The sequence below is a fragment of the Salvelinus namaycush genome, chromosome 32 (genome assembly GCF_016432855.1).
Source record: "Salvelinus namaycush isolate Seneca chromosome 32, SaNama_1.0, whole genome shotgun sequence".
Lineage (NCBI taxonomy): Eukaryota > Metazoa > Chordata > Actinopteri > Salmoniformes > Salmonidae > Salvelinus > Salvelinus namaycush.
In genome coordinates this window covers 12,497,794-12,511,395 of record NC_052338.1, presented here as the reverse complement: position 1 = coordinate 12,511,395, position 13,602 = coordinate 12,497,794, and the positions used below count along the sequence as shown (strand labels likewise).

The following is a 13,602-nucleotide window of genomic DNA, read 5'->3' as shown; positions in this document are numbered from 1 at the left end:
GAACATTTTAGAACAATTAATAGAAAACACACATTTTAAAAGCGCAAAGCAAAAAAGTATGTTCAATTTATTTCAGATAAAGGACTATATTTGTATTTTATTTTTGGTCTTCAATTTACAATACACTTACCTTTTGTGCGTTGAACAATATGCTTATATTTCCTCTCACTCCATAATATCTTCAGCTTGTCCTGCAGAGACTTTAGGTCCAGCTTCAGCTTTTCCTGTTTGACATTGTATGGGTTGTTAATATAGCCATATAGCGTACAACTACATTCACAAAACTACATTCACATTCACTGGTCACTTCCTATACTGTTTACATATAGTTTCTTACTCAATATGTACAGTATGTACTGTATTTTAGACACAGCTCATCCTAATATACAGAGCCGGAAAGTATCTCACTCCTTGACTTTATCCACATTTTGTTGTGTTATAGCCTCAATTTAAAATGTATTAAATTGAGATTTTGTGTCACTGGCCTACACACAATACCCCCCTTTTTTGTTGTTGTTGACATTTTGACAAATTAATGAAATATGAAAAGCTTTCTTGTGTCAGTAAATATTCACCCCTTTGTTATGGCAAACCTTAACTTTCTTAACAATTCACATAATAAGTTGAATGGACTCACTCTGTGTGCAATAATAGCAGTGTTTAACATGATTTTTGAAATGACTACCTCTGTACACCACACATACAATTATAAGGTCCCTCAGTCGAGCAGTGAACTTCAAACACAGAGTCAACCACAAAGACGAGGGCGGTTTTACAATGCCTCGCAAAGAAGGGCCCTTATTGGTAGATGGGGAAACATTTTAAAAAGCAAACATTGAATATCCCTTTGAGCATGGTGAAGTTATTATTTACATTTTGGAGGGTGTATCAATACACCCAGTTACTACCGAAAAGGAAGAAAACTGCTCAGGGTTTTCACCATGAGGCCAATGGTGACTTTTAAACGTTATAGAGTTTCATCGCTGTGATTGGTGAAAACTGAGGATGGATCAACAACATTGTAGTTACTCCACAATACTAACCTAAATGACAGAGTGAAAAGAATGAAGCTTGTACAGAATACAAATATTCCAAAACATGCATCCTGTTTGCAATAAGGCACTAAAGTAAAACTGCAAAAAATGTGACAAAGAAATTAACTTTATGTCCTGAACACAAGGCATTATGTTTGGGAAAATCTCAGATAACACATCAATGAGTACCACTCTTCATATTTTCAAGCATGATGGTGGCTGCATCATGTTATGGGTATGCTTGTCATCAGCAAGGACTAGGGAGGTTTTTTTAGGATAAAAAAACAGAATAGAGCTAAGCACAGGCTAAATCGAAGAGGAAAATCTGGTTCAGTCTGCTTTCCAACAGACACTGTGTCACGTTGGTAACAAAGATTCGGGAGACAGGCGCAGGAATGCGTAATATGGTTTTTATTCATCCCAAATTACGGTGTGCCGTGTAAAGGCACAGGGATGAAGACTAAACAAACACATAACAAATCAGGGTTGAAACCCAAACAAAAGAGCGAGGAGTACCTTGAATAAATAACACAAGCGCACGATGAGACCCGTAATCATCTGCACAATCCACAAGGGCACGACAGCCCAAAACACACAGCACAGGTACTCACACTCACCAACGAACATAGTAACAATAATCGACAGCACCATGGTGAACAAAGGGCACATATATACAAATACAATCAGTGGGAATAGGGGCCAGGTGTGCACAAGTTCCAGGGGAATCCGTGAGACACTGGGACAGAAATTCGCCTTTCAGCAGCACAGTAACCTAAAATACAGGGCCAAATACACACTGGAGTTGCTTACCAAGACAACATTGAATATTCCTGAGTGGCCTATTTGACTTAAATCGGCTTGAAAATATATGTCAAGACTTTAAAATGGCTGTCTAGCAATGATCAACAACCAACTTGACAGAGCTTGAAGAATTAAAAAAAATAATAATGTGCAAATATTGTACAATCCAGGTTCGCAACGCTCTTAGATACTTACCAAGAAAGACTCACAGCTGTAATCGCTGCCAAAGATGATTCTAACATGCATTGAGTCAGGGGTATGAATACTTATGAAAATTAGATATATCAGTATTTCAATTTCAATACATTTGCAAACATTTGTAAAAACATGTTTTCACTTTGACATTATGGGGTATTGTGTGTAGATGGGTGAGATATATATATATTTTTAATTCAGGCTGTAACAAAACAAAATATAGAATAAGTTAGGGGTATGAATACTTTCTGAAGGCACCGTAGTTCACATCTGCTAATGCATCCTCTATGTCCAAATGAAAACTGCTATCAATAGAAATGCATGTGGCTCGTATATTACCTTTATTATATCCTCTGTCCTCAAAGCTTTTACAGTAAAATACCCAAGACGTACCAAACCTGGTGTTCTGAAACATTGTACGATTACTTCCATTTAGTTCTCTAGGATGTTTGCCTTCTGTGCCCAGTAGGTGGCAGTATGTTACAACTGCTCTGTGTTCCTGAATGTGCAACCCTCGGACAAACTGCCCTGTTTTCCAACACAATGATAAACAGTCCTCGCCAACGACTGATGAGTTATTCAAAGAAAACCCCATTCTGACAAAAACAAGCACACAATGTAACTTCCATTCTTCCATCCACCACAGCCCCAAAGCGTTTTGAAATTGACACATTTTAAGGTCTTTCAGCTTATTCTGCACCCATACATTAGCTTCAGATAAAAGCATTTTCTAAATGGCATGTATTATTATTATTATTATAAATTAATGTTAAACAAGCGCAAGTGGTAATTTACACAATATTAATATTACTGAGCTGTTGTTAATACTATATTTGTTCCAGTGTTCTGTATTGAAAAATCAGGGTAAATGAAAAACAGTGCTGTCACTCGTCGCACTATATGAGCATTAATTCAAAGTCGTGCTCTATTACATTTTTTGGGCATCTGTAAACTGCTTTCTACAAATTGCAAATCCAATCCGACAAAACCAAAAGAGCAAACTGTGTTTTTCTTCTGCACGTTGTCTGTCCCATTGCCGAATATCTGCCCACAGATTTTCAGGGACACGCACATGCCTCGAATCAGGCCCTGTTAAAGCTCATTAGCATCTTAGATGGGGATGGTATAGAGGCTTTCTGACGGTCATGGGTCTGTGCAACTTCCATATCAGCAACCCCTCAATATTGTTCACCGGCCGACCACGCACTCTGGGGACTGGGTAGATGGGGACAAGAATTGTCACGCCCTGGCCTTAGTTATCTTTGTTTTCTTTATTATTTTAGGTCAGGGTGTGACATGGGGGATGTTTGTGTGTTTTTGTCTCGTATAGGGTGTTTGTATTGTATAGTTTATTTTTGTAGATTTCATGGGGTTGTGTTCAGTGTAGGTGTTTATGTATGTCTATGGTTGCCTGGATTGGTTCTCAATTAGAGACAGCTGTCATTAGTTGTCTCTGATTGAGAGACATATTTAGGCAGCCATAGGCATTAGGTAGGTTGTGGGTAATTGTCTATGTCTTGACGTTAGTTGCTTGTGTATGCACTTTCGTTTTGTAGCTTCACGGTTGTTTTTGTCTAGTTTGTATTAGTGTTCGTTTTCATCTTCAAATAAAAGAAGATGTATTTATATCACGCTGCACCTTGGTCCTCTCTTTCACTGAAAGACGATCGTGATAGAATTACCCACCATACCAGGACCAAGCAGCGTGATAAGCGGCAGCAGGAGCAGCGCAAGGAGAAATGGCAATGGGAGCAGAGTCTGGACTACACTACGTGGGAGGAGATCGACAGGTGGGCGATCGACCCAGGGCGAATGCCGGAGCCCGCCTGGGATTCTCTGGAGGAGTGTGAGGGATACCGGCGAATGGAGGCAGCACGACGACGCGGTAGGAAGCCCGAGAGTCAAGCCCAAAAATGTATTGGGGGGGGGGGGGCTACAAGGGAGTGTGGCGAAGTCAGGTAGGAGACCTGCGCCAACTCCTCGAGCTTACCGTGGAGAGCGAAAGTACGGGCAGACACCGTGTTATGCGGTAAAGCGCACGGTGTCTCCTGTACGTGTGCATAGCCCGGTGTGGTACATTCCAGCTCCACGTATCGGCCAGGCTAGATTGGGCATTGAGCCAGGTGCTATGAAGCCGGCTTAACACGTCTGGTCTCCAGTACGTCTCCTCGGGCCGGCATACATGGCACCAGCCTTACGCATGGTGTCCCCGGTTCGCCAACACAGCCCAGTGCGGGTTATTCCACCTCCCCGCACTGGTCGGGCTACGGGGAGCATTCAACCAGGTAAGGTTGGGCAGGCTCGGTGCTCAAGGGAGCCAGTACGCCTGCACGGTCCGGTATATCCGGCGCCACCTCCCCACCCCAGCCCAGTACCACCAGTTCCGGCACCACGCACCAAGCCTCCTGTGCATCTCCAGAGTCCTGGCCCGCCAGCCAGGATCTGCCAGAGCCGCCCGCCAGCCAGGATCTGCCAGAGCCGCCCGCCAGCCAGGATCTGCCAGAGCCGCCCGCCAGCCAGGATCTGCCAGAGCCGCCCGCCAGCCAGGATCTGCCAGAGCCGCCCGCCAGCCAGGATCTGCCAGAGCCGCCCGCCAGCCCGGATCTGCCATGAGCCGCCCGCCAGCCATGAGCCGCCCGCCAGCCATGAGCCGCCCGCCAGCCATGAGCCGCCCGCCAGCCATGAGCCGCCCGCCAGTCATGAGCCGCCCGCCAGTCATGAGCCGCCCGCCAGTCATGAGCCGCCCGCCAGTCCGGAGCCGCCCGCCAGTCCGGAGCCGCCCCTCAGTCCGGAGCCGCCCCTCAGTCCAGTGGCGCCCTCTGGGATGGTCTTCAGTCCGGGACTCGCTGCAAGGGTCGCCGTTCCAGAGGCGCTACCAAAGCCGGTATTGACTATGGTGAAGTGGGGGCCACGTCACGCACCCGAGCCGCCGCCGTGAGAAGGCCCACCCGGACCCTCCCCTTCTGTGTCAGGTTTTGCGGCCGGAGTCCGCACCTTTGGGGGGGGGGGTACTGTCACGCCCTGGCCTTAGTTATCTTTGTTTTCTTTATTATTTTAGGTCAGGGTGTGACATGGGGGATGTTTGTGTGTTTTTGTCTCGTATAGGGTGTTTGTATTGTATAGTTTATTTTTGTAGATTTCATGGGGTTGTGTTCAGTGTAGGTGTTTATGTATGTCTATGGTTGCCTGGATTGGTTCTCAATTAGACAGCTGTCATTAGTTGTCTCTGAGAGCCATATTTAGGCAGCCATAGGCATTAGGTAGGTTGTGGGTAATTGTCTATGTCTTGACGTTAGTTGCTTGTGTCTGCACTTTCGTTTTGTAGCTTCACGGTTGTTTTTGTCTAGTTTGTATTAGTGTTCGTTTTCATCTTCAAATAAAATATGTATTTATATCACGCTGCGCCTTGGTCCTCTCTTTCACTGAAAGACGATCGTGACAAGAATCAACATGTTGAATTGTGTAAAGGGTTGCGTCAATCAAATCTGGTATCAGGATAACATGTGATTCAGAGTCACCGACTATACTTTAAGTATTTTTATTTAACACAAGCGATAAATGGTAAATGCAATTTTCGTATATATTGGTTCACTGTATCACCACGCAGGGTAAAGCAGAGAACTGACTGAAATAGTACAGACATCTTCTTTTATACTGTGACAGAGGTAGTTCCAACTTTAGAGTTGGCCTGTCACAGTAGAGGCTTAGCGTGGTTTAAACTTGCTAGCCTATCGGTGGTGCCCAGGCTGGTCCCAGCCTCACAGCACACAGGATCCAGATATCCCGGAAGTGTTTGTTGTGAAGATTGAGCTGAGTTGTCGGTGGCTACACATTCCTCAGTTCCTGTTTTCTGGTTATTCAGCATTTTTCCATCTTGTCTCAACCTTGTGGTTTGCACAGTCGACACCCTAGATTAACAACAGCTTTTCTGCAGTCACACTATGTTTTGTGATTAACATGTCCTATTTCTATAAGGCATATATTTTTGTTAAAAAGAGAACAAAACCATCCTTCACAATTGGAAAAGGCCACCACTCAAGGTGGTCCCTGAATACACTGCTGGGACAGCAGGCGCTGCTTGGCTACTAGCAGTTTTTCAGGGTGTTTTAGCTTTAGAAGTTAAACTTGTGAAAGTGAAACGTAAGACTCCAGAGGACTCCCAATCGTGTGCAACTGCAGCCCGCAATTCGGGGCGTTTATGCATGTGGGGAATCCTGCACCGTTTCTTCCTCTTTTGGAAAGTCCCTGAAATGTAGACAGCCTCCTTTTCATAAGACAAGGATAGATTGTTTCATTTTTACTCTGGTTGTTTTCCTAAACGGAGAGACATACCGTCCATCTGGATAATTTGCAGGTAAGTTGGTCAAGGACCTGATTCCCTTCTGTGTGTTAATTTCGCAGTGTGCTGTTAAACATATAGTTAGCTGACATTGAAAGAACAATCCTCGATTCGTTTTTCAGTCAAATGGTAGCCCGCCTTTTTTTTGCTATAAAGCTGAAGGACGGGGCTGAAGAATGTACATTCTTAGATAAAGCTATAGAGGGTAGACCATGAGATAAAAGTTATATTAAAATAGTGCTTTGAAACTATACATTGATATTGTTTGCAAACATTGAAACAACTTTATGGGTTATGATGGATTAAGACAGCTGTCCTGAGCTCATGAGGCATTTCTAAGTTATATGATTTTAGAATAAGTGGGTATGTTGAACTGTCCATTGAACAGCTTTAAATAATATAAAAATACACCTTTAACCATTTAGCAGCAAGGCCACATTAAAGGCCACATGACAAGCTTGAAGTTGGTTCCAGCTTTTACTTTCGGGTCTATCTTGTACTTTCAAGTACAATCTGGAACTGAAAGTAAAAGCTGGAACAAACCTCAAGCTTGCCATGAGGCCTTGCTAATTAAATAGGTGTACAGAGTGGAGGGTGAGTGACATTTAACAACCTACTCAGGAGTATGATGGCTCCTAACCACACATAATGTAAAAAATATATTTGTTTAACATTTTGAAACAATGTCACACCAACATCTTTAGTCTGGTTCTGCTGTCACCTTTCCTGGCCATGTGGCTTGACCATACAGGAAAGCCTCTGCCCTGGTTGTATAACTAGGGCAGAGGCTGTCCTGTATGGTCAAGCCACATTACATTTACATTTTAGTCATTTAGCAGACGCTCTTATCCAGAGCGACTTACAGTAGAGTGCATACATTTTATTACATTTTACATACTGAGACAAGGATATCCCTACCGGCCAAACCCTCCCTAACCCGGACAACGCTATGCCAATTGTGCGTCGCCCCACGGACCTCCCGGTTGCGGCCGGCTGCGACAGAGCCTGGGCGCGAACCCAGCCCAGCCTGGGCGCGAACCCAGAGACTCTGGTGGCGCAGCTAGCACTGCGATGCAGTGCCCTAGACCACTGCGCCACCCGGGAGGTTAAGTGCTGGGGGCCACGTCCCGCACCCGAGCCGTCCCGCACCCGAGCCGGGCCAGGAAAGGTATCAGCAGAACCAGACTTAGGATTTTGATGTTTTTCTTTTAACCTTGCACGTTATTTATTTATGTCTTTCCTATCAGGAGTCTTTCCTACCAAACCTCCTGGGTGTCATCATGAGTGTGGTAACATCCAGTCTATCAGGTGATCAGGAGAAGAAGCTGCTTTCTCTGTTCGGCCATGTCAGACTCAGTCTGCTCTACAAAGCCAGTGTCCAAGGCTACACGGCAGCTGCCTTTCACGCACGCTGCAACAGCCAGGGACCCACTGTAGTCGCTGCCTACAACAAGGCTGGCTTCCTGTTCGGAGCCTACACCAGCAAAGACTACACTCAGAATGGACAGCCTATTAATGACGACAAAGCCTTCCTCTACAGCATCAATGACGAAAGAAAAAATCCACTGCGTGTGTCTAGTGCCAATGGCCAGTATGGTTTCACAGATGAAAACACTGGCCCGAATTTTGGTGCCTTGGTGTTTCTGTTCAATGACACAGCTACAGTCCAATATAACGCAGGGAACAGCTACAACTTTGATGCAGCACATATGCATGGCGACGACCTGCAGCTGACTGAATGTGAGGTGTACAGAGTGGAAGGTGAGTGACATTTACATACCTACTTAGGAGTATGGCGGCTCCTAACCGCAGAAGATATTTCAGTGCACAATCTTGTTTTACATTTTGAAACAATGTCACACCTACATGTCTACGGTTGTTGTAATAACAAACATTATATGTTTTAAAGGTGCTACACATTCTATTTTTATTTTTGCATTGTAATTTAAAAGAAAATCCATAATATAGTAATAGTGGAATTATAGTGCTTCACAGTATTACTTACCCACCAGTGTTGTGATTGGCTGTGATATTCTCCTTTGATTTCTCCCACCGGAGCGGCATCTGTTGTCAAAATGGGAAGGCTGTTCTGACTTTGTGACTGTATTATCTAGTGGAAACCGCTCTAACATTTCCTGGTTGCTAAAATACTACACTGTTCGCTCCATTTCACTTTATGAGAGAAATCAAGCACTGAATAGTGTAGGGAATAATTGTACCATCTAAATCACGGTGAAATATCTTTTTAATAACAACAAATATAGTTTTTACAGAAGTTTAAACCTGGTGGACCAAAACCGAAGGCTCAAGCGCGAGTCTCCGCCATGTTACGGGAAATGGGATGCGGAGAAGGGGGAGATTTGTTTTGAATGAAGCCTAGTGCTGTTGCAATTCACCTAGCACTAGACTGCATTCAAAACAAATCTCTTTGTAAAAACACTATCATTCCACTATTACTGCAGATATAGTCTGGACATTTTCTGAAATTACTATGCCCAAAAAATGTAAATAATCCTACCTTTGTAAAAGATCATTCAAACTAATTTCTCCCCATTCAGACTTGGGAGGTTGTTTGACAAAGCCTTGGAGAAACATGCAGTGGACCTCTGAGTATGTAATGCTGACTTTAAGCATAACTGTAAACACACACACACACACACACACACATACACATTACATTGTGCTTAACTATCCCTGCACCTTTCCGACTTTCCAGGAGGAAACGGCAGTTGAAGGAGAAAATCAAGAACTATAAGCCTGATGTCAAGTCAGTGAGTCAGGCCCGGGTTCTCCTCGTGGGTCCTGTTGGGGCTGGCAAGTCCAGCTTCTTCAACTCTGTCAACTCTATCTTCAGAGGAAACATGACCAGTCAGGCCATCTGTGGCAGCGCAGGCACAAGCCTGACCACCCAGGTAAAATGTGTGTGTGTGTGTGTGTGCATGGGTGGGTGGGTGCTTTCTTATGTCAGTTTGACCAGGTACCACATCTAATGTGTGTGTTGATTGTGTATTTGTGTGTTGATTATGTATGTGTGTGTTGGTCCTGTGCCATTGGCGTGTATTAATGGATGCCAAGGGAAGCCAGGCTTCCCCAAAAAATTGACCATGGAAAAAAATACAAAAATACTGTATCTTTCATCTCTCTGTGTTTAAAACATTTCCTTCACTTCGCAAGAGGCCGAATGTTTTTCACCAGAGAAAGCATCAAAGCTAGCTAAAATTGTCCCTTTCCTAAATTAGCCATGGGTGGAGATAGGGATTTGGACTTGTGGTTTTACATCATTCTCTGTACTGGCCAATGATTATAACGGTGATTCTAATCCAACCATAAATTCAGACATTGTGTCCCTGGCCTGAGAGGATGGAAGTTCAATATGTACCTAAATGTAGTAGTAGGCTAATGATGTTAACTAGCTGGCCTGGCACATCGTTGCCCATGAAAGGAAGTTAGGCTAGGTAGCAAGCATTTTAGCCAGGTAGCCTAGTACAACAAAAAACAAAGTGTGTACTGTATGATAGAGTCATAGACTGTTTAGGCAACATGAAAAAGGAGGATGGTATTGGCGTTACTACAAGTAGGGTAAGTCAAATCACTAGGCTACGATGGACATCCACATCATATTTAGCTTATGTTGATTGGACGAAATCATTTTTTGTTATCTTTTAGTTGTCACTGTGTTAGACTAAACATAGGTGATTAGATTGTTAAAATGTTGAAGTTAAAATGGTGCTGGAATAGTGGAGGCAGCGCCTGTTTTCTTTGCGACTTGCAGTAACTCTGTTGTTCTAAATCAATAGTTGTTTAGTACTCCAAAAATGTCAGAAAAGTTAACTTGATTGACCATGCTGTAGGTCATGTAACTGTTTGTTACATGCAATATGTTTTGAGGACTGCTCCGGTTTTGTGATGAAACGAAGGTGTGGTTGAATTTATTCAGCCACTGTGTCTTCTTATTGTCTCGGCCTTAGGTCTATATATCACGGTGTCAAGGCGTATGAACTAACAGGTTATAGAACAAACAGCCTAATTATCACAACACATAGGTTGTAATATGGCTTTTTTCCCCCTGGCTTGGCTTCCCCAGGGATTTTACCCACGTGCCACTATTGCCAACCACCCACATACTGTCTTATCTTTCCCTAGTTCCGTACCTTCACCATCAAGTCGGGGAAGAGTGGTGAGCCTATACCCCTGATCCTGTGTGACACTATGGGACTGGAGGAGGCGTCAGGAGCTGGCTTGGACATGGAGGACATAGTCAACATTTACAAAGGCCATGTTCAGGACCGTTACCAGGTATGCAGACTTGTCTGGAGGCACAACGCAAACTAGCAGTAGGAGGAGAGAATAAACCATTGATCAAATCTAACAAAAAAAACTCCATGTTTGTCATTTATAGTTTAATCCCATGACGCCCTTGAGTGAAGATGTACCTGGGTATCGTAAGCATGTCAGTCTGAAGGATCAGATCCACTGTGTAGTGTACGTGGTGGACGCCTGCAGAGTCTCTCTGATGTCTGCCAAAATTGTGGAGAAGTTTGCCACCATTCGCAAGAAGACCAATCAGATAGGTGAGCGAATGGTGGACGATATGTTTTGAAAAGGGACGAGTCAGTGTCAAATCAATGAACCTTCTTATAATTGACATATTTGTACATACTGTTATATTGTATATACTTATAAAGTGTGTCATAGAGCATTATGAAACTGTACGATAAAACAAAAAGGCACAAGAGGATGTGGATATCATTTGCATGAATGTTGTATATTGTGATAAGGGGCATTGTGTGATTTATAGCTTTTTTTCTACAGTTTCATAATGCTCTATGAATATGAGGCGCTTTCAACTCCTGTTTCTAAAGAAATATGGAACACCTTATGAAGAAACACTTCATAACAAGGTGTTCCAAGTGTGTATCCTATTTCAATGGGTAACTCTGTATGGAATACTCTCATATTTAAACATCCTGACATATTCATTTTCTTGTTCTGCATGTTTGTCCTAGGTATTCCCCAACTGGTGTTAATGACCAAAGTGGACGAGGCCTGCCCCCTAGTGTCAGAAGAGCTGCAGAATGTTTATACGAGCCATTACATACAAAGGAAGGTGAGCCGTTTGACTCATTTTATTTAATTGTCATTGCCAATCTTAAATCCTACCCTCCTTAATGTCTCTTACGTCTTGAGCAGATGGTTATTTATGTATACAAAAGTAAGTGGTTAACCACACTGGATTTGGTGTGTGTGTGTCCGTCTTTCAGATCCAGGAGTTGAGTGCATCCCTGGGCATTCCTGTGTCCGGTATTCTGCCAGTGAAAAACTACAGCCAGGAGCTGGAGCTGAATCAGAACACTGATATCCTGCTACTCAGTGCTCTGGATCAGATGTTGAACTATGCTGACAGCTTCTTCGAAAACCAGCCTGAACAGGAAGAGCTCTAACCCTCTTCACAGTCCCACTGTCAAGTGTCAATACTCTGAAGACAATTTTTTTTTTTTGCAATCCCATATTATTTTGTAACTGTGCAAGATATCCATATTTATTTTGGTACATGTTATCATGCAAGTGGACATTATCATTATTTTTTGTGGATATTATAACACGTTGCTCATTCTTACTGCTATTTTAACTTAGACAATTTTTTTTGTGACCTTTTCACGTGACATGAAAAACACCTGGCCCTAATGTTCCTTTAACATCTTAATTCAGTTTGTGATAGAGCTTTGATGTGACAGTGCAAAGCAAATTCAAGGTCGCATTTGCCTTCTTTCAAGCAGTAGTAACGTACCTAAACAATGCATGCATGTACCAATGCAAACGGACTGTTCCCCAATTGAGTAAAGGGTTAAAGGGCACGGGGTGGGGCCTAGTGAATAATCTTCTGACAAAGCAACTCTACCTGTGTACTTTTCGAAGCGTTTGTATGCAAGTACCCCAGAGCACAGTAAAGTTGCATCACTGTAATTTGAAAGCATTGTTTATGTAGAGAGTTTTACCGTAATATCGTATGTTATTAATTCTATTCTTGGTAACGCTTTAGGCTTGGGTGATGACACAGTGCACTGCATATTGTTGGTTGATTGACAAATTGAGTTGTTGTCCAGAGGACGAAATATTGCCTTTCTATGGCTCCTGTCACCATATTCACTGAACTAGGATAAGACGCAACATGACCAATTCATAGTGCCACAGTGTGTGCATTCAAAAACAATAAACATAAAACATGAGATAAACAGTGAGATGAAGAGAGGTTCGTTTTGAAGCCACCTGGTGGCATTGCGAAAAGGGCCGTGGTTACTATACTGCAATAGTTTGGAGTCCTTGGAGTTACTACTGTAAATTGGAAAGTAAACAAAAACACTGTACTGAAAGGACTTATTTGACAGGTGTTGTCAAGTTGGTGTCTCCGCATGGTATGTAATTATGATATTTCACACATTCTAAAACCACAAATCATCTCTCACAGATGCATGTGCAAATATGTACACACACACACAGGTAGTTTCACATTTGTGGTCATTTGTTTTATATATGTTTCCTATATTGTTCAATACATTGATCCAATCTCATTTCCTGCTGTGCATTATTGAGATGTTACATGCTGTACAAATAATAAAGATGACAAATAAAAGTTTCCTCTGAGCTTGGTCAAATGAGAACAAATTACATTTGATGCTAATTTTGGACAGACTGATCTTACTAAGAATGCAATATTAGTACATTTCATGCATTTGGAAATAAGCATATATTTCCAATGTCTTTGAAATTCCAGACAAGAATGCAACATTATATGCCAGTGGTTCTTTTATGCACCAAATCCCACATACCAGCAGACTTTAGAAATTATAAGGATTCATGCATGAGGAGGCAGACACAGACCCTCCTTTATCTTGTGACCAAAGCTGGTTGGTACATTGAACCTATTGACTGCCACTCTGAAGGTTAAGTGAAAGGTAAACCAAACACTACCACTGCGTTTAAGCAAAGCGGACATAACTCACCGGCTATTAGATGACAGAGGGTTTGGTATCATGCAGTTACCTGCCTGTGAAAAACCCATTTGTCTCAAAGCCATTTATCACAAAGCAGTTGACCTTTTCTAGACCAGAAATGGGTCATATAGGAGCGGCCATCTTTGAATGGGCATTTGTTGATTTACCTTGAAGATCTGGAATACAATGTTATTTGTAGAGATTCATTAACACCTGTTGTTCTCTTTTGTGGATATAACAC

General features: G+C 42.8%; 1 protein-coding gene across 1 annotated transcript; it reads left to right on the top strand.

The window, feature by feature from the left end:
* The first annotated feature begins 6,176 nt into the window (after positions 1–6,176).
* Positions 6,177–12,984, top strand: LOC120027232 (interferon-induced protein 44-like). Its single transcript, XM_038972133.1, has 8 exons — positions 6,177–6,384; positions 7,617–8,130; positions 8,928–8,979; positions 9,086–9,281; positions 10,513–10,665; positions 10,769–10,940; positions 11,376–11,476; positions 11,631–12,984. Exons 2-8 carry the CDS (start codon positions 7,650–7,652, stop codon positions 11,808–11,810), a joined length of 1,335 nt encoding a protein of 444 aa, XP_038828061.1. The 5' UTR covers positions 6,177–6,384; positions 7,617–7,649; the 3' UTR covers positions 11,811–12,984.
* The last annotated feature ends 618 nt before the right edge of the window (positions 12,985–13,602 follow it).

Coding starts and splice junctions, on each gene's coding strand:
- LOC120027232 (XM_038972133.1), top strand. CDS start 7,650: ATGAGTGTGGTAACATCCAGTCTATCAGGTGATCAGGAGAAGAAGCTG. Junction 8,131..8,927: donor TGAGGTGTACAGAGTGGAAG/GTGAGTGACATT, acceptor CTCCCCATTCAG/ACTTGGGAGGTTGTTTGACA. Junction 10,666..10,768: donor ATGTTCAGGACCGTTACCAG/GTATGCAGACTT, acceptor TGTCATTTATAG/TTTAATCCCATGACGCCCTT.